This window comes from Anabrus simplex, chromosome 1 (assembly GCF_040414725.1).
Source record: "Anabrus simplex isolate iqAnaSimp1 chromosome 1, ASM4041472v1, whole genome shotgun sequence".
Classification (NCBI taxonomy): domain Eukaryota; kingdom Metazoa; phylum Arthropoda; class Insecta; order Orthoptera; family Tettigoniidae; genus Anabrus; species Anabrus simplex.
In genome coordinates, this window is record NC_090265.1 from 555,490,544 (window position 1) to 555,518,428 (window position 27,885).

At 39.9% G+C, this 27,885-nt stretch overlaps 1 protein-coding gene across 1 annotated transcript in view; it reads left to right on the plus strand.

The window, feature by feature from the left end:
* LOC136869374 (hapless 2) overlaps nt 1–27,885 on the plus strand; it is a 216,952-nt gene that overhangs the window by 54,493 nt on the left and 134,574 nt on the right. Inside the window, exons 3-5 of the mRNA XM_067144842.2 lie at nt 1,597–1,769; nt 10,450–10,622; nt 14,303–14,487. Of these exons, the coding sequence (XP_067000943.2) occupies nt 1,597–1,769; nt 10,450–10,622; nt 14,303–14,487 (531 nt within the window). The remainder of the gene's footprint in view (nt 1–1,596; nt 1,770–10,449; nt 10,623–14,302; nt 14,488–27,885) is intronic.

Here is a 27,885-nt window from a genome sequence, read left to right on the forward strand (position 1 = left end):
CCTAAGAAGTAAAGGTGTTACACGGGAATACCACTGAGGCAGTAATTTAACATGTACTGGAAGTGATGTTGCGTTTATACGACTCAATGCTTTCTAATTTAAGCGATTTCAGTTCCGTATGAGTGTTTGCTTTACAATGACCATAATTAAGTCGCAAGAACAAACGCTCACTACCGCCAAGGTAGAGCTTGGAAATTCTGGTTGTTTCTCGCCCGGCCTATTGTATGTTGCTTGTTCTCTAGTCAGGTCCCCTAATTTTCTTTTTATTCATGCGCCAGGTGGTGTGACACAAAAGCTTGGTTATAGTGAGTCTTTCCAGATCCATCTCTAGTGAGATACAGTGTATAGTGTCTCCTAGGTCAACACCATATGGGTAGGGGCAGTAGAATAGCACCCACGGTATCCCCTGCCTGTCGTAAGAGGTGACTGAAAGGCGCCCCAAGAGCTCTTAACGCGGGAGCGTGGGTTGGCGACTACGGGGCCCTTATCAGAATCCTGGCATTCTTCCACTTTTTTGTGCCAGACTCCTTAATTTCATCTATCCTATCTGACCTCACTTGGTCAACTCTTGTTCTTTTCCGACCCCGACGGTATTAGAGCATCCGAGGCCTAGCGAGTCTTCCATTTTCACGCCCTTCGTGGCCACTGTCTTTCTCTGGCCGATACCTGTATTTTTCGAAGTGTTGGACCCTTTCTGCTTTTTTCTGTGATTAGTGTTAATAGAGGCTGATTGCCCAGTTGTACTTCGTCTTAAAACAATAATCACCACCACCACCACCACTACCACCATTACTCTCCTAGGTCAAGTTTGTTACCTTCCCTTTTCTGTCTCAGTCTCATCCTTGACTTTGACGATATGAAAGGACTGTGCTTTTGCTATTTGTTTTACGTTGCACCGACACAGTCAGGTCTTAAGGCGATAAGAGGATAGCATACGCATACGCCTAAGAAGGAAGTTTAGCCTTAATTAAATTACAGTGTTAGCATCTACTTGGTGTGGAAACGGAAAACCACACGAAGAACCATCTTCAGGGCTGCCGACAGTGTGGCTCGAACTAAAGGACTGAGTATGAGCGAATCTAGCAAAGCCATTCCTTACGCTGCCAGTCACTGTGATGAATGGTGTGAAAGTGTTGCTCATAGGGTCGGTTAGTGTATGCGTTCCAATGGGCTTGGCTGACATACTGTATGTATGACTCGGTGAGCGGGAAACCACCTCACTTCTCATTTTCCTAGAACGAGGTAATCTACGACAGTTGATGGTGGAGCTGTTGAGGATCCAACCAGCATTTGGTCTGAGGACTCAACATACATACATACAAGAGAATGAATGTTTAAAATTTTACTGAGTTGCATCCATAACATATTTCACACCTTCTACATTACTGAGACTTCTAGGTCAATCGTTCACTTACCACGGAGTCTGTCATTTGACCGAGAGTGCCTGTTTTCAAACTTTCACTCCAACCGCAGATCAGATTGCTTTTCTACATTTAACTGAACCATCTACCTACATGGCCTATCTGTCGAAGAGAGTTACGATAACTTATCTAGTATCCTATATAATTAATGCTTTGGTAAATCTCTTTTTTTCAGTCTAGGATACTTCCAGAGACATGTGAAGGATGAGCTTCCAACACTGTCCTTCAAGTATAGCTCGGTGAAGAACATAGTCACGGGTCCATTCAGCCTGGATCCAGACACAGCAAGGATCCTGATCCCTCAGCCTGTACCACCAAGTAAAGTAGAGATGTATCCTCAACTCCAAGGTAAGAGATATAAGAATTTCATGTTGCTAGGCAGGTGGAATAAATGACACTACTTTAGAAAATACGCAGCTCGGTAGCTGAAGCTATGTGATCATATATAAATACATTGTTGTTGCTTGTTTTTAAAGGAGTCCAACGTTTAGGTCATCGGCCCTACATACAAAAATGCATTTATAAAACTACTGATCATTCACAAGGTGGAGTTATGCAGTAAGTAGATGGTACATCTCCAAAAACTTTCGGACGATTAGGCAGACGGCTAATATGTCTGCGTGTTGATGTTCTATATAGCTGAATGGGTATAGAACCAAACCCTATGGCACTACAGCCCTTGAAGGGCTTTGGCCTACCAAGCGACCGCTGCTCAGCCCAAAGGCCTGCAGATTAGTAGGTGTCGTGTGGTCAGCACGACGAATCCTCTCGGTCGTTATTCTTGGCTTTCGAGACCGGTTGAGTGGGTATAGACTTAGAATTATGAGGCTGTTATGCAGTGTCTTTGGAAAATCACCACAGCACACTACGATTATTGGCACTGTGATAACATTCTTGGCTCTCCACATTGCTTTAAATTTCACCGACAAATCAGTGAACTCGGACATTTTATCTGTGTATGTTGCCTGCAGATTGTGGGAACTAGGGCATGCAATATCTGTGATGTAGCAGGCTTCCTTCGTCTTATCAAGTAGCACGATGTCTGTCCTGTTGCATTGTGTCTATCGTCTTGTCAGTGATGATACTTCTATCCCAATAAATTGGACAGTACTTATTTTTGTGAGCTATTATTATTATTATTATTATTATTATTATTATTATTATTATTATTATTATTATTATTATTATTATTATTATATGTACATTCGTTTAGCCTCCTAAGGAGCACGTGGAACCATTAAATAGCACTGGTATTCTTGATCTTCTTGTTCTTATCTTCCCAAAACTTCCTCATCCTTTAACTATGGACCTGTCGTCCTTCTTGTGTCCATGAGTTTTTGAGTTTTCAAGATTTTCTCAGATGGATTTTTGGGTTTAAATTTATGGGTGTTGATCTTTTGTCTGTATGTATACCTTGTGGTTGCCATTAGTATTATTATTATTATTATTATTATTATTATTATTATTATTATTATTATTATTATTATTATTATTATTATTATTATTATTATTATTATTATTTACATACTATACGCCCACACTGGAGCACTTAAATCAATGCATTTGAGTTAATTTTTTCTTTTTCTTCTTCCAGAACTTTCTTATCCTCTCCGACCTGGAAGCCCTTTGTGTGTCCGATATAGTATATTGTTTCCGTTAAACTGTTTTTATTTTATTATATTATATTATATTATCGTATCGTATCGTAATCTGCTTACCCTCCAGGGTCGGTTTTTCCCTCGGACTCAGCGAGGGATCCCACCTCTACCGCCTCAAGGGCAGTGTCCTGGAGCTTCAGACTCTGGGTTGGGGGATACAACTGGGGAGGATGACCAGTAAATCACCCAGGCGGCCTCACCTGCTATGCTGAACAGGGGCCTGGGTGGGGGATAGGAAAATTGGAAGGGATAGACAAGGAAGAAGGAAGGAAGCGGCCGTGACCTTAAGTTAGGTACCATCCCGGCATTTGCCCGGAAGGTAAGTGGGAAACCACGGAAAACCACTTCCAGGATGGCTGAGATGGGAATCGAAGCCACCTCTACTCAGTTGACCTCACGAGGCTGAGTGGACCCCGTTCCAGCCCTTGTACCACTTTTTAAATTTCGTGGCAGACCCGGGAATCGAACCCGGGCCTCCAGGGGTGGCAGCTAATCACACTAACCACTACACCACAGAATATTATATTATATTATATTATATTATATTATATTATATTATATTATATTATTCTTCTTAATGCGTTTACCCTCCAGGTTCGGTTTTTCCCTCGGAAAAATGAAATGGCGTATGACTTTTAGTGCCGGGAGTGTCCGAAGACAAGTTCGGCTCGCCAGGTGCAGGTCTTTCTATTCGACACCCGTAGGTGACCTGCGCGTCGTGATGAGGATGAAATGATGATGAAGACAGCACATACACCCAGCCCCCGTGCCATTGGAATTAACCAATTAAGGTTAAAATCCCCGACCCGGCCGGGAATCGAACCCGGGACCCTCTGAACCGAAGGCCAGTACGCTGACCGTTCAGCCAACGAGTCGGACTTTCCCTCGGACTCAGCGACGGATCCCACCTCTACCACCTCATGGGCAGTGTCCTGGAGCGTGGGACTTTAGGTCGAGGGATACAACTGGGGAGAATGACCAGGACCTCGCCCAGGAGGCATCACCTGCTATGCTGAACAGGGGCCTTGTCGGGGGATGGGAAGATTGGAAAGGATAGACAAGGAAGAGGGAAGGAACCGGACGTGGCCTTTAAGTTAGGTACCATCCCGGCATTTGCCTGGAAGAGAAGTCGGAAACCACGGAAAACCACTTCGAGGATGGCTGAGGAGGGACTCGAAACCCCTCTACTCAGTTGATATCCCGAAGCTGAGTGGACCCCGTTCCAGCCCTCGTACCACTTTTCAAATTTCATGGCAGAGCCGGGAATCAAACCCGGGCCTCCGGGGGTGGCAGCTAATCACACTAACCACTACACCACAGAGGCGGATTATTATTATTATTATTATTATTATTATTATTATTATTATTATTATTATTATTATTATTATTATTATTATTATTATTATTATTATTATTAACTTTAGTTCTGCAGAAGTTCTTTTGCGTGCTGATAGGTCTATCGACACTAGGTGGATGGTTTAGAGCAGGACTGGCCACAACGAGGCTCGCGAGCCGCATGCGGCTCTTGAGTCAGTCTTGTGCGGCTCTTGACACCAACCTTAGAGTAAAATTAAATGATATAATTAATAGAATCTAACGACATCTCGCGGCTGGCGGCAGTCAGTAGCAGTGATGTGCGGCTTAACGTTATTAGCGCTGTAGGTCAGTGGTAAGACATGGGAGGTGAAGATAGTTCCGGCGCCTTCCATTTGATAGTGCTTTGAGCGGGAGAGTGTCAGTGAGCCAGTGTTGTGAGGTGAAGCCAGTCGCGTTCACGTATAGGCAGTAGCGAGTGTCGATACTTTTCTATGTGCAGTTGTGTGCTGTTTCAGTACAGTTGTGGCTTGGTGTCCGAACAGTTGCGATGCTGTCTAAGAAGCGTAAATATGAAGAGGAGAATCGAGCTTTTAATACCGACTGGGAGGAAGAATTCGTTTTTGTAGAAAGAAACGGTAAGCCAACGTGTCTTTTGTGTCAAATAACTTTGTCACAGTTCAAGGCCAGTAATCTAAAACGCCATCGTGACACTAACCACAGCGGTTTCAGCAGTTAAGAAAAACCAAATTGAAATCACTAAACGGAAAAACTTCATGGTCAGAGTAGGGTTATGTCAATTTTTACCAAGGAAGCAGATTTGACAACCGAAGCTGGCTTCATCTTGGCTTTTAATATTGCAAAAGCAAACACGCCTTACATAGAGGGGGAGTTTATTAAGAAGAACATGGCACAAGTTATTTCTGTTTTAGATCCCGAAAATAAGAAACTGCAGAAACTGAACAACGAAATGCCCGCTGCTAGACACACAATAGAGAGGCGAGTTTCTGTTATTAGTGCGGATATTTTAAATAATTTACAAAATATCTTAGCGAGTGCTCAGCAGTAAGTCTGGCTCCGGACGAGTCTACTGATATCAAAGATAAACCACAACTAGCTATATTTGTGAGGTATGTGTCAAAGGACTTGCAGGTGGTGGAAGAACTTTTAGACCTGGTTACTTTGAAGGATACTACTCATGGTTGTGACATTAAAGAAGCCCTGGATGGTGTTTTACGGAAAACTCAGTGCCTATCGATAATATTGTCAGCTTTGCTACCGATGGTGCACCATCTATGACTGGCACTAAACAAGGGCTTATTGGGCTGTTAAATGCTGACACATCATTTCCTGATTTCCTACCTGTACATTGTATTATTCACAGAGAACATTTAGCAGCAAAATATTTTCAGTACCCGCATATTAAGCAGGTAGTTCTAAGAATTGTGAATTGTATTCGCTCATGTACCAAAACACACCGACAGTTCAAACTTTTATAGAAGATATGAACAATGATTAGCTTCCTGATGATGTATCTTGGTACTGCTTAGTAAGGTGGCTATCAGTAAGCAATGTTCTTGACAGATATTTTGAATTACTTGATCCAATCAAACAGTTTATGGAAGGAAAATCATTCCCTGAACTTAATGACCCCCAGTGGTTGTTAGATTTGGCTTCTTTACAGATGTGGTCTAGCATTTAAAAACGCTAAAAATATCTTTACAAGGAAGACAGTGCTTTGAGCGGGAGAGTGTCAGTGAGCCGGTGTATTGAGATGAAGCCAGTCGCGTTCACGTGTAGGTAGTATCGACACTCGCTACTGCCTATACGTGAACGCTTCACCTAACGACACTGGCTCACTGACACACACTCCCGTTCAAAGCAATATCTTCCTTGTAAAGATATGTCTTAATTGGCCCAGGCTGTATTTAGCTTTCATAGGAAGTTGAAGCATTTTGGGAAAGACCTTCAGACTGAAATATTTTCTCACTTCAAGTGTTTGAAGAAAATTACTGAACGCCTTCCTGACGTTCGGGTGGAAACCGAAGATTACATGAGTAAAATGTCTGGCCTTGCTGAAGAAATCAATGGCAGATTTAATAATTTGAGATCACTTAAACCTTAATTTTAATTCCTGGAAAATGCTTTCTCTGTTGATGTTGTGGGCGATGGCAGTCCTGTTTCATCACCAATAACAAAGGATACAGCAGCTGTAGAGTTGGAGCTACAAGAACTGCAAGAGGACGAAGGACTAAAAGGACTCAAACGAAGTGTCGTTTCAACCATAGAATTTTGGGAGAATGTTCCAGAAGAAAAATACACACTAACAAAACAGTGTGCCAGAAGACTAATCTCAATCTTTGGGACTACTTATGTGTGTGAATCACTGTACTCAACGATTAAATTCATTAAATCTAAATATCGATCTGAACTAAGTGATGAACATTTAAGTGAACTTGTGCGAACTGCGCTTACCAATTATCAGCCAGATTTCAAAAAACTAACAGCAACAATGAATACTCAAGAAAGCACTTCTCAAAAGTAAAATCTCATTCCTTGATGTGTAACTGAAAAATAATGTTATGTGTAGTGTAGAAAATAAATGTTCCTTAATTTCTTATAAAATGAAAAACGTGTCTTCATTTTAAAACCATTTTCTAAACATTCTCCCAACATTTTGTCTCCTAAATTTGCAGCTCCCAGAAGTAAGGTTAGTGGCCACCCCTGGTTTAGAGTATCTTCAACCACCATCGGACTGAGCCGGGATCTTGCCCATCTCTTTGGCCTCAGAAAGCCATTGTCCTCCATAAAGTAACTCATAAGTTGGGCTGGTGATTTTTAGCATTTTGAAATCAGAAACATAGTGGTTTAAGTTTTCATTTAACATTTTGTAGTGTTTATAGTCTAAATTGAATGGATGAAAACCATAACGGTATAAGTAGCATTTTGGTCATTCAGAGAAAAAGGCATTTAAACATAGTCACCACTCATATAAAGCATGCTATTTGTAGTTATACCACCCATCACTAGAGCACAGAATATTACCGCTATCACATATCTTTTTGCTGGTGAAAGGATACATCCTCCCGGAGTTACATCCTGCACTTAACTCATTTTTTTTAAAGTCACTTATACCGTTATGGTTTTCATCCATTCAATTTATGATTTAGCGTTTTACGCGTTTTGAGGAATATAAAATTTGAGTTAATTCCGATAAATATTTTATTTATTTATTTATCTATCTATCTATCTATCTATCTATCTATCTATCTATCTATCTATCTATCTATCTATCTATCTATCTGTGGCGAAGTTAAGGCTCACGGTCCTCTCTTACACTTAACCACATAATATCTAAAATGAACTTCAGAAAACAGAATAATGAAATAATAAAATAACATTAAAATCCTAACCACACTCATTCTTCCATTCAAACTCGCATTCACACAAGCTGGTTATACATTTAATATTTAATCTCAGTAATACCACTTGAAAGAAACTAAAGAGGTGCAATTACAGTACTAACACTAACTGGAAGGGAATTCCATAGCCTTGCACCAGACACTTGAATGGAGTGGTTATATGATGATGAGCGATGCAAAGGAATTGAGAGGTGTAGTTGTCGATCGCGTGTTATGTCCCTGAGAGGAAGAGAGTAAATTAAACTTTGAGGACAAATACTGGGGTTTAGATTCATTCAACAGACAAAATAAGAGAGTTTGCCCTCTTTAATTTCAGTGTTTTTACCATGGTGGCATCTATCATTACAATATCACAATAATTAAGTATTGGAAATATGAGGGTCTGGATAAGTTTAATTTTCATGTTTATTGGAAGAAGTGATTGGCGAGTTTTGAGTGGGTGAAGTGACCAGTGAATTTTGCTATAGATTTTTGTAATGTGCTCACTCCAGTCTAGTGTGTCACTTAATGTATTGTGATAATATTCCTGTGAAATTAAAATTGCATTCGAATAGAGTTAATAGTAAAATTAAACTACATAAAATGTAACAAAATTGTGCGTTTATTTTAAACTGGGGTAAACTAAATCACAACGGAAAAGGCAAATCTATACTGATGGAGAATTAGAATAATGAAAATTAAAAAGTATCAAATTAACGTAAGTCATGTTCGTGGATCGGTAACATTGTTGCAGGAACATGAATCATAGAACATACCTTGAACATATTATTATCGTTCATGTTCTCCTATCATCTCATAAGAATGGACCCACAAAAACACCTAGAGTGTGGTTGGAGAAGAAACTCGAAGGCAAAAGGTCAAGAAGTCAGCCAAGGAAGAGGTTTCGAATCGCCGTCAGGAAATCGACAAATTTAGAAACGAGACTTCCACTCCTCGAGAAGAACTTAATCCTGGGGGTTCATTCTCTCTACACCTTAAAAAGAGAACAGGGTTAATTCCCGGGGACAAAGGTGGCCAAGGTAAATCAAAATACAGTAGAGATAATACACGACAGTCTGTGAGTTATCGAGGGACAGCGATTGGAGCTCAGTCTAGCGGAGTGACCTGGAGTTACTGATCCTGTCATAAGAGCACGTGTATTAGTTTGTGAAGTTTTTGGTGTTATTTATGCGTTTGCAATAAATTAACATAAGTAAATAGTAGCGTGTGTCATTCCTTTATATCTCCTCTTAACATGAGTGTGCTGTTTTTGGCTGCAGTAACTATGAAGTGCACAAGGATTCGCGGTCTTTCTTCCGTTTCCCTCGTAGCAAGAAAATGTAAATGTAATGTTTTTGCATATATATTCTTCCAGCGACAAAGAGATTTTTCTAGTACTTCCTAAACTTCTGACCTGCGGAACCCATATTTTAACTGGCTTGAAATAAAATAAGCTTATTTTATTGTATAATGCAGCAGTTAACCTTCACACCGATGTGTTGTTGTAGGTGTGATCTGGGTTTTGAAATTACAGAGAAGCGACCTCGATAAGGTATATATGAAAGAAGGACGTTACGGTCGAATAAGAATTACACGATCTGTCCAGATCATTTTTAGGCCAGCGACTTTACAAATCCCCGACTACATAGCGAAGGGCATATTGAATTCTTACTCTAATTGTACGTAAATATTCCTCAAAACGTAATGATTGGTAACATTTTCATGCTTTTCTTTATTTTGTCCCTCTTTTTAGATTAAAGACGTGATATGTACAACACAGAATCTCCGAAACAATAGGACATGAAATGCTACCGCCCCTTCCACAAGGGGTAGTCCTTCCTAGAGAAAAAGACAGGAATGTGTCCATCTGTTTATTGAAAAGTGTCTTAGTGTAATAATACAATCTGTTTTAAATGAGGGAATAGACAAATCTAACCGGAAACGTCCAGGCAGGAATGCTAAAGCAAAAAAAAAAAGTAATGCATAAATGAAAGATCAAGTCCTTTCAGAGCAGTACATTTCACATCTTGATTATATGTCTAAGTCCAATCTTTAAATAATAACCTGTTAATTAATTCTTCTTCCATTTATCCAGAATTGCTTTAGCAACTTTGAAGTTAATATCCTAATAACACTTTTTTTTCTAGACGTAATTTATTTATCCATTTCCGTCTATGAATTTCCGTTGATATTTGAATTTAGCGTGATATTTCAGGTCACGCCACTAGGAGCGCCACTTGCGAATTGTCTTCCATTTTGACAAGGCTAAATCCCGAAGTGTCGTGTATTGTCTATACTGTATTTGCTAGAACTAACCACTTTAACCCCATATAGTGCCGAGGTTACCAATACTGTAAGCCTTTGCCTTCCACTTCTCTAAGAGTCTTCGTAACCTGTACGGAAATGGCTTCACTTTGCTTTATGCCATGTTTTCTGCCGTAAAAGAATTAAATCACCGATTCGATAATCGACTTGCTTTTATCCACCATCACTGTATTTTGTTCAGATGTAACATGAAGTAAAATTTCGTTTCATAATTGTTTTTAAAATTATCGACAAGATGAGAAATAACATATATTATTAAATTAAACTTTTTTTGCCCAAACCAGTAATGCCACTGAAAGTCTCTTATATCTCACGTCCTATTTTTCATAGGTGGGCCTAATGAGTACCTTGTTGTGGATAATGAAGAAATTTCTTTTGACGGCGAGGAATGTGATAAAGCTGGAGTTGGTTTTGAAGCTTTTGTCAAGCAACCGGACAGATGTGCAAAGCCGAAGGGTACCTGCCTGAAGAATCAGCCAGTACACTTCTGGAGATCGGACATTGTGAGTGAGTTTTATATCATGGTATTCTTCAATCCTTTTCTATTTAAAAAACAGGTTTCATTCGCAAATACCATTAAGGGTTTTTCTCACTTTGTGAAGTATGTGTGTCTTGTGTTAACATGATCATTAAACTCACTAATGAATATTTGTTAAAACGTTTCCAACGACATGGATCAAGTACTATGTTAAAGAGGATTATAAAGTCTGGTTCTATATAGTTGGTATCGGAGATATTGATGGGCATCAAGAATGTATGAACTTCCAGCAACTACGCTCCCCAACTGTACTCTAAATTCTTCTGCTTCTTACACTTATTATTTTATAGTTTCGGAACCGTACTTGGGCCGGTGAGCGTTACAAAGACATGAAAGTTTGAAAATCGACAGTGCAGGTGATGACAGCGTTCAGTACTGTGTTTCATTCTGATAATAATGTTATTGGTTTTTACGTCCCAGTAACTAATTTAACGGTTTTCGGAGACGTCTAGGTGCCGGAATTTTGTCCCGAAGGAGTTCTTTTACGTGCCGGTAAATCTACCGACACGAGACTGAGGTATTTGAGCGCCTTCAAATACCACCGGACTGAGCCAGGATTGAACCTGCCAACTTGGGCTTAGAAGATCTCATTTTAAAGAGAATGGACAAGTGTATCTATCAACAAAAGCACGACCTCGAATTGACGTCATCGGATTATGCAATAGTGCTGCCATCTTGAGATAGTAAAATCGCAATGACGCATGACTAAAATTAGTATACCTCTGGTCTCAGGCGTGCTAGCACGTCGAGTGAGGTGTCGTTTCATTTGTCTCGGTGAGTTCGATAAGTGTGCGATAAAGAGATCAAATAGTGAACATTAGAAAAAATGCAGTGTGAAGAGCTGCGAAGAAGTGCGAAACATGTTTTCATTTCGTTAAATGTTGCGGCATATGGCAGTAAATAGCTTCAGAATGATCGAAAAGCATTGGAGAGATTAGGGCAGCTTGTCGGAATTCCAAAGGCCAAAATCACCAATGCCGAGCATCAAAAGGCTATCGGGAGCGTCTCAAGATTAAATCGGCCGAGCGTCATTAGGTGAGTTAGTTCTGCGCTGCTGGAGTCCCAACCAAGCACAACTGATGCCTTAGTGGCTGAAAATTATTTGAAGTTCATGACCTTGAAGATTTGTAATAATGTTTAGAATTTCGAAATGTCAACAGTAACATTTCAAACCTACACTGACTAGGTTGTTCATTTCGACAATACCTATTATGCGGTGTGTATTCTACTGTACGTGAAAATTTGCGACCATGACTTCAACACACCCCCAGTCGAATCTTCAAGGTATATTTTACTGGTCTAGTCTGATTTTGTTCAATAGATTTTCCTAAGAAGAGGAGAGTTCCATTCCAAGATCAAATCACAACGCACACTACAGCGGAAAAATGTGGATTTCGGTAACACTGAGTTCAGTGGACGTGTTTACTCTTTAGTTTTACTGCTCCTTCACGGCAAACAAGTCTTGTTTATTTCGTTTTAGAAATAAACGGCCGCTCGATTGTATGAAAACGATATGAAAACGATTGTAACACATTTGGAATTACGTATTTTGTACTTGCTGATGAAATTGTGCACATATGCTGTCGAACAATTATTTCGGAATGGTGCTCTATTATCATTGCCTAGCGTCCGAGAACATCTTGTTGTTCCAAATGAGGATCAGTGATAAACGGCAACCGGAAATCTGAAAATATTACTACATTAGAACAAATGTCATCGTTTCCTAGAAGAAGTTAATGCTAGATTCATACGTCCTATGTATTTTAGTGCTTCTGAGAATTCACTTCCCTCTTGAGAGGCTCAAGACTTGAGAGCGTGAAATGGCGACTGCAGGGCTCCCAGGTTCCTCACATTATTCATCTTTTATATCTGACTTCCCGTGGTTTGACTCTTGCGATCCGGACGGTTCTATGTTTTTGAATCTTTTTCTCGTCCTTCATAAACTCTTCCCTTCATTTTACCGATCCCTTCATTCTTCCATGAGCCTTAGTTGACATTGAACTTGCCAGTTTTACAGGTAAAGAAAGAATGTTTTCAATCAATCAATCAATCAATCAATCAATCAATCAATCAATCAATCACTACTGATCTGCATTTAGGGCAGTCGCCCAGGTGGCAAATTCCCTATCTGTTGTTTTTCTAGCCTTTTCTTAAATGATTGCAATGAAATTGGAAATTTATTGAACATCTCCCTTGGTAAGTTATTCCAATCCCTAACTCCCCTTCCTATAAACGAATATTTGCCCCAATTTGTCCTCTTGAATTCTAACTTTATCTTCATATTGTGATCTTTCCTACTTTTAAAGACACCACCCAAACTTATTCGTCTACTGATGTCCTCCCACGCCATCTCTCCACTGACAGCTCGGAACATACCACTTAATCGAGCAGCTCGTCTCCTTTCTCCCAAGTCTTCCCAGACCAAATTTTGAAACATTTTTGTAACGCTGCTCTTTTGTCGGAAAACGCCCAGAACAAATCGAGCTGCTTTTGGATTTTTTTCCAGTTCCTGAATCAAGTAATCCTGGTAAGGGTCCCATACACTGGAACCATACTCTAGTTGGGGTCTCACCAGAGACAAATATGCTCTTTCCCTTACATCCTTACTACAACCCCTAAATACCCTTATAACCATGTACAGAGGTCTGTACCCTTTATTTACAATCATATTTATATGATTACCCCAATGAAGATCTTTCCTTATATTAATACCTTAATTCACTGTTTGAACAATACTGTTTTAAGGGCACAATGATGTCTAACAATGGACTTAATTGCACCACACTGTTCCCTACTGAAAGCCAAAGGGAAGTAACTCACACCAATGTGGAGTTAAAGGCTTCCTTGTACTCACATCTTAGGAGCAAACAGAATCAAGTGGCATCCAATACCATTTGGCTCTATGAAGGAGTGGAGTTACTACTTTTTGACTTTGGGATATAAAATTATTTGGACTTATTACTCACTTCATCTAAAAGACCACAGTTAGGTGTAACAAAATCACTAATAAACAACAACAACAAAATTTGGAGTTACATTTCTTTAGCTCCGGGCTACAGAGTTGATTAATTACTGGATATATGCAACATTTTTGCCCATTATTCATCTTCAGGATATTACCTTATTTACTACGTTACTAGAACCGCGAGTGGATGATTTAAGATACTGTATAATATGACTTAGAATTACTTCATTGGATGTTCATTGTAGAAGGAAAGGTCCATAGGACGGTTGATGATTGTTTAAAGTTCACTGACGTTATGAATGTACTGGGTCTGTCATAAAGTTCCTTTGAAATTGTACATAAACGTGAAATCTTAGCTCACAACTTACGTTTAAAAGTTAAACATGTATGAAGTAGGCCTGTATATTTCAATTTCCATTTCCTTACCTGCTAATTTCGGTACGAAAGTTCCCATTCATCGAATTTCAAGCCGTCTCATTTTTGTTACATGTTACATGTAGTCTACTACGTTTTCATTAGTTTGAACTTCAGTTTTAAGAATTGAAATTTTATTTTTCCAAAGGAGGAGGAAATGTAGGCTATAGTGTACTAGGAAGATCGGCTTGATGAAATCTATTTGGGAAACAATAGGATTTAGTATTGTTCTATCTCTAATCATATGTTTGTTACTTGTGTCTTAGGAAGCTCGCGTGGCTGGTCGTAAAGGAAGATATTTCCTAGAGAATTATGGAACTGTCCCAAGAAAACCAGTGAAGACTAACTATAGCAGCGATGAGACCTTCCTAGCTCTGGAGTACCAGGGCAAGCACACCAGTCTGATAGACGTGGAGCTGAAGGCCGACTTTAACGCTGTTGTCAGACTCGGGTACGTCTCAAGTAAATTCTCTTAATCTATATTACTATTCAGACACTATGTTTGTGATGTGATTATTGTTTATTTTATATCAGTTACTAATTTAAACTTGTGTTCGTCATTCAGAAATATTTATGTTTCGGGATTCCTGGACGAAATATTGATGTCAACCTTGTAACGTTTATTTATACCCCAGTGTAATCTGACGTCCCTGCTCCTTTACGTTAATTAACTAATTAATGTATGTATTTATTAATTTTATTTATTTATTTATTTATTTATTTATTTATTTATTTATTTATTTATTTATTTAGGCCGCCCGGTAGACATGATCGCTAAGGCTCGTGGTTAGCCGGTTCGAGTCCCGTTGGTCGAAAAATGTTGTTCGTCAGAATGTTAGTCGGCAGGGTAGGAGAGTTGGTGGTACCGATACACAATTATTTCTAAGCACGAGGTCAGATGCCTAAAGCCTGGATTGAATTCCGAACCTCTCCGCAGTAATCATATTGTACCCTTAATTGACGACCTCGGCATCGTAAGCAAATACTTACGGACTCTTAGGGGGTGGTTTTTGTCCTTCGTCGAATGGTCGGTAGGGTACGAAAAAATATATTAACTACTTGAAATAAGAAGAAATAGAATTTTGCTTGCTCATTATTTATTAAAATTCAAAAAGGATAAAATGAGAACAGACAAATTAAATTCATTTAAGTTACACGAAGGCACATAAAAACAGAGTAAATTCTCTGAAAAGTTATCATAAATAATACATTGTTTCCTTATTAATTAACCCAATGATCTTTTGATGTTTCGTTATATTAATACCACTGTTAGTTGAAGAAAAGAAACCTAAAAACTAAATATTGATTTCTAGCTAGACTATAGGTTAAGTTGCATGCATGTGAAAGTTTGGTTTCTCGGATATCGATCTCAAAAAGTTCATCCAATGTAAGACTGCCTGCCGATCAAATACCTAAACATGGTACCAGACAATCACCCAATGGACCATTATTCAAGGTCACCCATGCCCGGATGGCAAGAGGGGGAGGCCCCCTCCCCCGCCCCTAGTTCTCAAGGAAAGGACAAAATCTAATGTAGTTGGGTGTTTATTTTTTAAGGAAAATGATTTGAAAGTCGGTATTACATAGAAGTGGTTCAACACTACAATATTATTTATATGGCATTTTTTACATATAAACTTCATTCTTTCTAAATATGAGTTCACTCATGAGAAGCTGCCGTTGCGGTCTGAAAGCGCGGTATACAGCGAGAAAGAGCGCGCAAGCGCAACATCCTTTGACTAATCATCCCCCATATTCAATCCTACCCAAGTCCACGCGACGACACAGCACAACAGACTTCAACTAGTCAGAATTAGGGATTATTTTTTGAGAACGAGTACATGGGAGTCCCGGAGCGTAAACTATGCACCTCTACTCGTCTGTTTCCGCGACGTGCCGATGAGTCGGAAAATCTACATCACGTGCACTGGCGGGGGAAAAACGATCAGTCGTGAAGAAGAAACATTTTTCTCCACGCCAGGAAAGAAACCCACTCTTCGCTATTCTAACAAAAATCTAATAATGAGTTCGAAGTGAATTTAATGAAGAAGAAGAATTTGAAGAGGTCGAAAGTTTCCCTTCTTAACAAATGGGCCTTTTCAGGGGGTGATTAATTAGGATTTTAAGTAATTTAGATTGCTACGTCAAGTAGAGCCGAAAAGATTGGGAGGTAACCAGTTAAAACAGGTCGTAAGTTAGCCAAGGCGACGTTTGAAACGGGTGTTCGGCTTATTGGTCCTTGCGACCTGTTTTAAGAGTTGGATGCCCGGGTCGGTAGAATGACTGAAGAGGATTCTAGACTTGGCCATCTTGATTATTTATTTTTATTAGATCTCAAGATAGGCGCTTTTATCATTCGTCGGAGGGTTTTATTTTGGAAACGCTGGAGTTTTAACATGTGGGTTTTCGAAATATAGCACCAGGCCTCACAGCCGTATAGCAGGATGGGCCTGACACATGCTAAATATAGGCTTCTCTTAATATAATTAGAGATTATAAAACAAAAGTCTCAGAGCTGCCACCCGTGTCGCGGTTCGCTGTAAAGCCTGTTCCTTATTCTGTTTCCATTATAAACCTCGGTCCATAATTCTTCTTTTTCTACCGATTTTCCCACACCTGTGGGGTCGCGGGTACGAACTGTGTAGCACATGTGGATTTGGCCCTGTTTTACGGTGGGATGCCCTTCCTGACGCCAACCCTATATAGAGGGATGTAATCATCATTGCGTGTTTTTGTGGTGGTTGGTAGTGTAGTGTGTTGTCTGAATATGAAGAGGAAAGTGTTGGGACAAACACGCAGTCCCCGGGCCAGAAGTATTAATCAGAGGCGATTAAAATCCCCCACCCGGCCGGGAACCGAACTCGGGACACTCTGAACCAAAGGCTTCAACCCTGATCATTCAGCCAATGAGTCGGAAACCTCGGTCCGTAATAAGATCTAGATATTTAGTTTTGTTAGACCAGGACAGTGGGACATAGTTAATCGTCAGATGACCAAGTTTAGGCCGGCGCTTGGTGAAAACAATTGCCTGTGTTTTAGTAGGGTTTATTTTCACGTTATTCCGGACGCACCACTTCCAGAACAGTGATATCCATTTTTTCAGTATTCCGACGACATAGTCATTTCACTTCTGACAGGTATAAATGGCTATGTCGTCAGCAAACTACTGGACTCCTACGCCTTGGTAGGAGGGAAGATTGTTCATTATGGGCCGTATAAAACCGGGGAGAGAGCTCCCCTTGGGATACTCCGGCTCGGAGGGCCATTGGGGTTGATTTCTCCCCCTCACAGGAGACTTAAAAGCTCCTATTTGTTGAATATGATTGTATAATTTTGACTAAATAGGCTGGAATCTTATATGTTTCCAGCAGTTTGACAATTACATTTTCGTGCCAGACAGAATCGAAGGCTTTTTCTACGTCATTGTATGTCATTGTCAGGTCCCCATTGTCGTTTGAAAGTTGAGGCTTTTCTGTGTATCTCACTAGTCAGTCGTTCGTTTTCGCCGTCGTCATCGTCAGAAATATCGTGAGTTACATATTGACTCTCAATTGAGTCTGCGAAGGCCTCAGCTTTATCGCAAGGGGAGAATACTAGTCCTTAGTGGCCGTGAAATGCACACCTGGAGGTGGAGGAGGGGGGGATAGGTTTAGTCAGATTACGAGTAATCCACCAGAATTCACAATCTGACTCATTTTTTGAGAGATTACGGCAAAGTTTCTCCCATTTATTTCCAGCATTCGGTTGCGTACTGTACCAGTAAATATACTTTAAGTTTGGATGAAGTATTTCTCAGGGCTGTTACAGGTAAATTATAACTAGGGCTTGGTACAGGAGGAAGGGTCCAAGAAAACTTGAACATTTACTAAATAATAAAGTTTTATTCAGATAAATGCATGTTGACGTGCATATCACCTTACTGCAGATATTTGCTGTCTTCAATATCGCCTATCAGGTAACCCGTACTCCCAGGTCACAATGAGAAGAGGCTGGAACACCCAGGTCGGCTTGACATGGGATCAAACTCGAAACTCTGTATGTCTGGACGGTCTCCGACGTTCTCCGACGATGTTGCGAGGTAATCACTCGTCACTTTACTCACACGAGTGTCCACAATTGCACAGTCCCCCGACACATTTGTTTAACAGTACTGTTTGATTTAATATTATCGTGACATGCAGTCGAACTCTACTAATCCCTTGCAGATAGAATTTAAAAGTTCATTAAAGATGAAGATGCGGATAGCATCGAGTTTAGAAAGAAATAAGTCACAGTTCATGGAAATAAAATTATAGAAATAATGAAACTGAAAACTGTTCACACACTATGCACAGTTTGTGGTTACTTTCCACTGAAAGATGGACGCACTTGACACAAATAAAATATGCGACTGCTCAAGAGTTTATCAAAAGACACTGCTGTTAGTACCACACTAATAATTAAATACTTCGTAGAAAAAATGCAAAGTTCAAAAAGTAATTCAGTTTGAATCGAACAGCATTCACTTCAACTCATAAATTGAAAAAATAAGAAAGTTAGTAAGTACCGTTGTACATTAACACAGTTTGAATTGATTATCGTTCAGAATGAACCACTTGTGTCGAAGCACACGAGTATACCTTTTACAATAGGTAAGCGGTAGAGTGTCGGCCTCCCGATCCCAAGATAGCGGGTTCAAACCCGGCAGAGGTAGTCGGATTTTTGAAGGGCGGAAAAAAGTCCATTCGACACTCCATGTCGTACGATGTCGGCATGTAAAAGATCTCTGGTGACACAATTGGTGTTTACCCGACAAAATTCATTAAATCTCAGCCATAGACGCCCAAGAGAGTTTCAGTTTACTCGGTCTGCCATCTAGTGGGGGCCTAGAGTAAAACGGAACGTCGAAATTGACGAGCAGACAGCCAGATGGCGTCAAATTGAAATGTCTGCACACGGTAGCTGAGGCCATACGATTATTATTATTATTATTATTATTATTATTATTATTATTATTATTATTATTATTATTATTATTATTATTATTTTATTATTTAGTGATGAAGTTTGAACACTTTCATGAACACTCTTATTAATAAAGAAATTATGCTAACTGAGTTTTCATAGAATACCATTGTCACTTTTAACAATCTTTGTTCAGAGACGAAGTTCCACAGTGGCAAAACGAGTGAATTTAGAGTAAGTATGGGTGACAAATTGCTGGAGGATCATTTACAAAACCATAGTGGAAAAGCAAAATATACAGTACATCACACAGAGTTCAAAACAATTTAATTAGTATATGTGATTCTGTGTTACAACACGAGATTGGATGCCGAGGGAATTTCTTCATCTATTTTAAAATTTGTTGAAAATTTGGGGCTTGATACGAATAAGTTGATTGGCTTCGGCTTTGATGGCTGTTCGACAATGACAGGCCATGAAACTGGAGTGCAGGCCGCAGGCTAGGATTAGGGAAAAGTATCCTTCAGCTGTTTATTTCAACTGCACATCGCACGGACTAAACGTAGTTGTCAATGACATTAACAGCGTTCAGGAAGTTCGTAACACTGTCGGAACAATAAAATAAGTTATTACGTTCTTTAGAGAAAGTGGATTGCGTAGGAAAACAATACCTAACAATCTAGTGTTCTGTGAAACTAGGTGGTCACACAATTATACATCAATCAGGGTATTCAAAGAAAACGTCTTGGCAATAAAGGATAGTCTCAATCATCTTGCAAATAACCATGAAAACAATCAAGGCACCAGATCACATGCCAGCCAACTAGATAATGTAATATCATCAACTACATGTATTACTTGTCTGCACATCATATCAAGGAATTCTTCGTATCGAGAACCAGTAGTGAACAAACTCCAGTATACTGATATGGATCTCCTCTCAGTCTGCAGATTGTCAACTCTGGCCTGCGAGTCAATTTTCAAAAGCAGAGAGAAAACAACGACGAATTCAGAAACATGTTCGAGGCAGTAAAAGAAGATAGTAAGGAACGTGACATAGAGATAAAAATCCCAAGATTGGTTGGAAGGCAGACCCACAGATGCAATATGAATGTCCAGTGCTCATCGCCCGAAGACTATTTCAACGTGGCAATTTACAATCCGTACATGGATTCTGTAATCACTTCACTTACTACAAGATTTTAAAAAGATAACTTTCAAAGGTGGAATTCTTCACCCACATTTAATGAAAAAGGAGAAGAAAGAAGATTTCATGAGGGACATAAAAAGTTTGCAAAACTTTTATCAAATCGACAACTTGGAAGCAGAAGCCAGATTATGGTATGACGTCTAGACTAATAAGGAGTGTTTGGAAAAAACAAAGCTCAATGATATACCTGCAGAAACTATGTTTTACCGAGCAGTAAGGAGATTACTTATATTCTACCAAACCATACCCCCTACAACTTGCAACGCAGAGTGTTCCTTCAGAACCCTGCGTAGAATGAAGACGTGACTGAGAAGTACAACTGGGGAGGACCGTCTGTCAAGCTTGTGCCTTCTTAGTGTCCACAGGCAAAGAGCAAAAAGCCCTGGTTTCTAGGACGAAGTGATTGACTTATTCGGCAAGAAGGATATAAATTTAGTTTGCTTTCTCGGAGAAATATTGATGCCAAATCCATAACCTAACCTATGCATAAAAATAATTTACCTTACGGTTTGGTTTTTACTTCAATACCAGTGTACAATCGTTTTTAGCTTTTCTGTGTTAATGTGTAAGGACTTTTCTCCTGCATTTGTGTTGCTAAATATTCACTGGTTTTAATAAAGCAGTTAAAATAACGTGTTATCCTTTTTCTTTTATAGAGTATGAGTACCGTGGCCTAGTATTTCAATAGCAGGACAAAGTTTTTAACTGGGTCGGAACTGGAATTTTTAATGGCTACTTGTAGCCATTCATCTTCCAAAATATTAAAAATACTACATACCCCCAGGTCTAGGCTCCCCCCCCCCCCCCCACAAACTATCATATGGGCGCCCTTGCCATTATTTAAGACGGCACAACGCTAAGTTTAACTAGGACAAGTCGTTAACTATTAGCTTACATAAGATTAAGTCAAATGTGTTCCTAAGTGAGACATACTGTTCTGGAATTCAGTTTAAAATAACAGAAGAAGGTAACAAAATGATGAATGCATTACTTGAGTAAAAGTGATGGCCAATTCAGAATAAAAATGCATAAAGCAAACACAAGGAAACCCATGTTCCAAATGAATATGTAAACGACATCGAAACTGTAAACTACTCTTAGACTTTTATGTTTAAATTATTAACGACAATAATAATAATAATAATAATATTTCCCGAACGTAGTGACAAATCACGGAGTATTTCGACTTCCCAGTGGTTGCGCTAAACTCGAATAATAATATTTTGGAACGATCCTCCCTCCACATAGATCAGAAACACATGCTCTTCCTTGCGCAGAACAGCAAGAGATGACACTTGATAAAGTATTGACCACTTGCTGTTCTGTCACGGAGGACAAATTTACAGTATCCGCGGAGACTGTAGTGGCGGTGCGCTGTGACACTGCCTTCGTGATGTCCAGGCCGTAGTGTAACGAGCGCGGGAAAGCAATCAGCTGATCTTTAGGGGGGAAGTTTAGCGCTTGAGTTAGTAGAGTTAAACATAGATTTTCGCAGTTTTATTGAGATTTTTAACGATGGCCGCGTGTTCACTCAGATATATGTGAGAATGAGTCGTCATCGACTGCATTATTAAGTGGAAAGTCGTTAATTAGTGAAGAAAACTTAGTGTCAGCGTGTATTTATGTGAAGCTATAGGTTAAGAAGATCGTTCTTCAGTGTTTTAATTTTGTAGTTTATTAGCGTAAAGTTATATTTATAGTGTAAAATTAATTGAGTTAGTGCATTCTGTGTTTTATTATTAACCACGAATTGTATATACTTAAATTAAGATGATCAGTGAGGGAAATCACCATGCCTAAGCGTTGCTGTGTGCATGGCTGCAAAGCCAATTATAAACAAGGAGAGTACACTCCGGTATTAGTGTTTCCTTCTGATGAAGAACGAGTTAAGTTATGGAAGAAGGCTATTCCCAGGGAGAATGTTAATGTTAATCACAACACAGTTGTGTGAAAACACATCGTGAGAGAAATAAGAGTGTCCCGTCCAGATGGTGAGTTAATTTTTTTATTATGTCATAAACATGGGTAACATTAGGTAGGCCCTATATTTTTATGTACTCAGACCTACGGCTTATCTGAATTTGGTGTATTTGAAAATGCAAGTCTTATTTATGAGTATCACCGAGCTCCATAGCTGCAATCGCTTAACTGCGGCCAGTATCCAGTATTCGGGAGACAGTGGGTTCGAACCCCACTGTTGGCAGCCCTGAAGATGGTTTTCCGTGGTTTCCCATTTTCACGCCAGGCAAATGTTGGGGATCTACCTTAATTAAGGCCAAAGCCGCTTCCTTCCCATTCCTAGACCTTTCCTGTCCCATTTTCACCGTAAGACCTATCTGTGTCAGTGCGACGAAAAGCAAATAGAAAAAAAATATGAGTATCAAACAGCAGTGTTATTTATGTAAATCTTATCTTCTCACAGATTCAGATCTTATTTATGAATTGCCTCCAGAAGTAAGATATCTGAATTTCCTAAATCGAGGGAGCTTAAAGTATCCATCAGACATGTCAATAGAACTTGGAATTGAGGTGTACAAAGTATTTTGTGTGTTGGTGTCAGATATAATAAGATGGTATTTCTAAATTCAGACAATCCTAAGTGTGTCAAAAAATCCCTGGCTTTGGAGTCAATCCAGTTGGCTGATTCCCTAGTCATTTGTGACTGCGGGAAGAAATTGGAAGACCTGGCCGGACAGTGTAGGCCTATAAATATTTGGGTGAATATATTTTTAAGTAACTTTTCCAAAATTCACACCGACTTGTGTATTCAACAAAGTGCTTCAAAGAGAGCAGACCTACTCCATACTGGTGTAACTTCCTGTAAGAGGTCCAGGAAAGCTGCAGTGTTCATGGAGTGGAAACAGTGAGGTACAGAAATAATTTATATTTGTAATAAATAGTAATGGTAATTGGCTGCATGTTTTCTGTCAGTGTGTATGATGTGAATGTTCCAGTTGACCAGAAAATGAATAAAATCGCAAGAATATGTCTCAAAGTGTTAGGCTGTACTCACGCAAACGAACGTATATACGCGAGAAATGAACGTTACGGAGAAGGATATGCATTGTATGTCAGAATTAACAAATGTTTGAGGATAGATTTTGGTTTTATAAGGTGTTAACAGTTCTTTAAGTAATTTAAACGAGTGTGTTATTCAAGCGGAGCGTATGCGTATCGCCTTCAAGTTCCCCCCAAAGCGTGACGTCATCAGAGGTACAGTACGGCCTGGACATTACGAAGGCAGTGGCTGTGATCACATACTTTATGTAACGAGTTCATTATTGAGTGATGACATATGATGCTGTTGATGGTGATTCGTCCGCCTGATAGAGACGTTAAGTATGGCTCAGAACCCTTGTTGCTATTCGACAGGACTAAGCTATTTGCCGGAACGGGGTTTCACCTTCTTACTTCGTACTATCATATATCACGAATTTCATTTCACTTCGTTAACTCCTCTGATGATTTTGACGTCAGGTATGGTATCCGATCGTAAAAACTCGCTACGGAGATTCAACTAACTTCATACGCGACCCAATAGAGAAAGGGGACAAGGGTTGGACACAGTTCATTGATTGATTGATTGATTGATTCATTGATTGATTGATTGATTGATTGATTGACGAGAAGAAAAGAAGTTTACAGTTTGCTTTTTCGCATAAATATTAGTGCCAAATCCATAAACTAACATATGCATAATAATTTACCTTACGGTTTGTTTGGTGATTCGACCGTCTGATAGAGATATTAAGTCTTATTTATTTATTTATTTATTTATTTATTTATTTATTTATTTATTTATTTATTTATTTATTTATTTATTATTTACATCTCAGAGTCTCATCTGACATAGCTTGGCCACCTAAAAACGGCAAGGTTCCCCAATGATTGCAAAGCGAACCACAGACATGGCAGTGGCATAAGGGACGACCAAAGACGAGATGGAAGGATTGAGTGACACGCGGAATTCTGTTCTCTCAGAGAATTATGCCTTCGACCGATTCTTATGATGAAGATGGACTAGATATAAGGCCCCCGCTGCAACACGGGAATATTGCAAGGAAAATGAATTAGAAGAAAAATATATTCTAAAATGACAAATGACATTTGTTATTGGTGCCTCGTAAAGGAGATGATATCAATGCAAGAATAACTTGTAAATGTAAAATTGTCCAATTACTTTATAGATAGTAATTTCGACTGTCGAACGGAGGCTTACGTATTAGTACTAATTATAAAGTGCTAGTATATTGTTAATAACAAACAAAGACTGAACAAAACCCAGGAAGTAACTATGGATACAGAGGGTATAGATTACGCTATCACATTAGTGTGCTAAACATCTTTTAAGTAATGTGATATTGCTTATTCATTTAGAAGAAGTCTTCTGACTTACTATGGATACCATTAGAAAGGCTGATAGGGTTGTCTTCGTCGTGATATTTTTGCGTCGATGGCAATGGCTTGGAATGTGAGTAATCTGTTCCTTATAGTAAATTGTCTAAATACTGTATCTCCTTCACCTTTCTTCAGACTTCGTACTAACTGCCGACGAATTTAGCAATGTTGCGTCAGTTAGGTATAGCCTACATAATATTGCTTGCTTTGTTTCGATACTGAATGGTCGTTGTCTGATTTATTATTAAGTGTTTCGTATGGTGACAGGTCGCTTGCTCTGTCCACAGAAAATTCGCCAGTTTGTCCTATTCGAAGATTTTTATTTTAGCTTATGATACGTCATCTACCTTCCTTTTTAAAGACCATCTGGTTGCTACATCCTCTCTTATTCCTCTCTTTTCTTCAACCTGGCCTTCAGTAACCGCTTCCTTCGCAAAACAGGCCCCATACAACTGCCTTTTCTTCGTAAAATCTCCTGAAGAATGGTCCTTCGCTCGTTAACTCTTCTCCAACACCAGTTTTCAAAATCTCTTGGTGTTTTTGTTCCATTTTCCTGAGAGTCCATGTTTCTGCTCTAAGCAGGTTGACAGTCCAGACGTAGCACTTTACTAGTTCTTTCTTTGTCCCCAAACCCAACTTGCGGGTGAGAACTGTACCCTTGGCCATGGCTTGAGCCTTTACCTCCTTCGTGCACTGCACTGAGCATTCGTCACGATTATGCTATCCAAGTCGCGATACTTGAAATGCGTCATTCTAATGTTACTGGATTCCAGCTGTAGTGTTAACTGTTTGTCGTTGATTTTTAACGTTGGTCATTATTCATACACTATATACTAACGTGTCCGTCATAATCTGTAATTCCTCCCCTTTCTTCGCCAGTATTACTAAGTCATCTGCATATCTTACCGATTCTATTACTTTTCCTCCAATTTTTAAGTCTCCCGTTTCCTCGCGAGCTTCCCTGGCAAGCCATTTCCCGTACAGATTAAAGAGAATTTGTGATGCGCAGCATCCCTATCTTGCACCCCTGTTTATCTCCACGCTTTTGGCCCCTCCTTGGTTCAGTCTTAGTTTGAATCTTTGTTGAATATACAGACTACCGATTAGATTTCCATCTCTCCAATCAATACCTTCCATTTTCTTCTTCTTCTTAATCTGTTTATCCTCCAGGGTCGGTTTTTCCCTCGGACTAAGCGAGGGATCCCACCTCTACCGCCTCAAGGGCAGTGTCCTGGAGCTTCAGACTTTGGGTCGGGGGATACAACTGGGGAGAATGACCAGTACCTCGCCCAGGCGGCCTCACCTGCTAAGCTGAACAGGGGCCTTGTGGAGGGATGGGACGATTGGATGGGACAGGCAAGGAAGAGGGAAGGAAGCGGCCGTGGCCTTAAGTTAGGTACCATCCCGGCATTTGCCTGGAGGAGAAGTGGGAAACCACGGAAAACCACTTCCAGGATGGCTGAGGTGGGAGTCGAACCCACCTCTACTCAGTTGACCTCCCGAGGCTGAGTGGACCCCGTTCCAGCCCTCGTACCACTTTTCAAAATTTCGTGGCAGAGCCGGGAATCGAACCCGGACCTCCGGGGGTGGCAGCTAATCACGCTAACCACTACACCACAGAGGCGGACACCTTCCATTTTACTTGGTCAAAAGCATTCATCCACTCAATGAAGCAGGCACTTCATTCTTCTTTTACTGCCAAAGCTTTTGTTTGTCGTTTGTTTCTTTATCGCACTTACTTCTCTAACATCCGAGCCTCTCTTTGATATTTTTCTGGGAGCACCGATGGCATCTTTAGTTCCTTCCCCTCTCCTGAACCCGAAATGGCCCTTTCCTAACACTTCCTCTATCTTCTTTACCAGTCGCCTAGTCAGTATCTGATTCATTAACATCGCAGCATGTGAGATAAGGCTAACGATCCTATAATAACTTAATTACTTGACATTCTCTTTCTTTTGTAGTACAATCATCGTTACTTATAGGAAATCCTTAGACCATTCACTGGTGGCATAGATCTTGTTAACTTTTACTCCTTCCTCTCCCATTGTTTTCAGTGTCCGATGGGATTTCATGATCTCGTGTAGCTTTCCTTCTGGCCCTCTCATCCTCACTTTTCAGTATACGTGGCGTCCGACTCGTTGGCTGAATGGTCAGCGTACTGGCCTTCGGTTCAGAGGGTCCCGGGTTCGATTCCCGGCTGGGACGCTGATTTTAATCTTCATTCGTTAATTCCAGTGGCCCGGGGCCTGGGTCTTTGTGCTGTCCCCAACATCCCTGCGACTCACACACCACACATAACACGCAGTTACCTACACATGGCAGATGCCGCCCACTCACATGGGAGGGTCCACCTTACAAGGGCTGAACTCGGCTAGAAATAGCCACACGAAATTAGTATCCGTGACCCTTTGCCGTCTTCCTTTGCTGTTCTTCTTCCAACTTCATATCGGTTCCATCTGATCGATTGGCTTTGCCATAGTGATATTCAATGTATTTTTCCCAAAAACCTTTAACTTCATTTTGTTCCCTGATTTATCTTCCTTGTTGGGTCTTCCATTTCCCGAATTCAGGTCCCATTTTACTTCCATCGTAGTTCTCTCACTTAGGTATACATATCCTATATGCCGAGTCTACCAAATCTGGAGGTCCGTTATCTCATCACTAGAGCTCGGAATTCCATGCAAATGCATGTTCCTATATAAGCTGGTTACACTTCTGAAACTTTGCAAATATTCGTTTTACGACTAATCAGTTCCAAATAACCGTATTGTTTCCATGCATGTTTGCATGTTTTGGCCTTTTAGGGAAAAAATTCATGCATAATGTATGTTATGAAAATTCTGGTTTTTAATAGCGAATAATTGGACATTTACATTGGATTATATGACTTTTCTTCTGACTTCGACGCATATATTATGTTAACTTGCAAGTTAGTGCCTTTTTTGAACATTGGTTTGCAGAATTTGGGACCGTACGTTCACGTTATTTGTCTATCATTGAAAGAGAAAGAAAATGTATTCGTGGTATAGTACTACTTGACAACCAAAGTTAGATGTATAGCGGTCCCATAATTCAGTTAGCCAGTTAGCTCTAATCCTTAGAAACAAGGTGTCCCACTAAAATCTGAATCCTAAATTTTGCACTACTAAATGACGGCTATTTCTTTCTTTCTTTCTTTTTTTTTTTTTTTTTTTTTCGTCTATGTTAGGCGAAGAAATCAAAACTAGAATCACACTTCTGTGACGCCGCATTACTGAGATAGCAGCTTACAAACCTTAGTTTTGCACTGAATCCTGT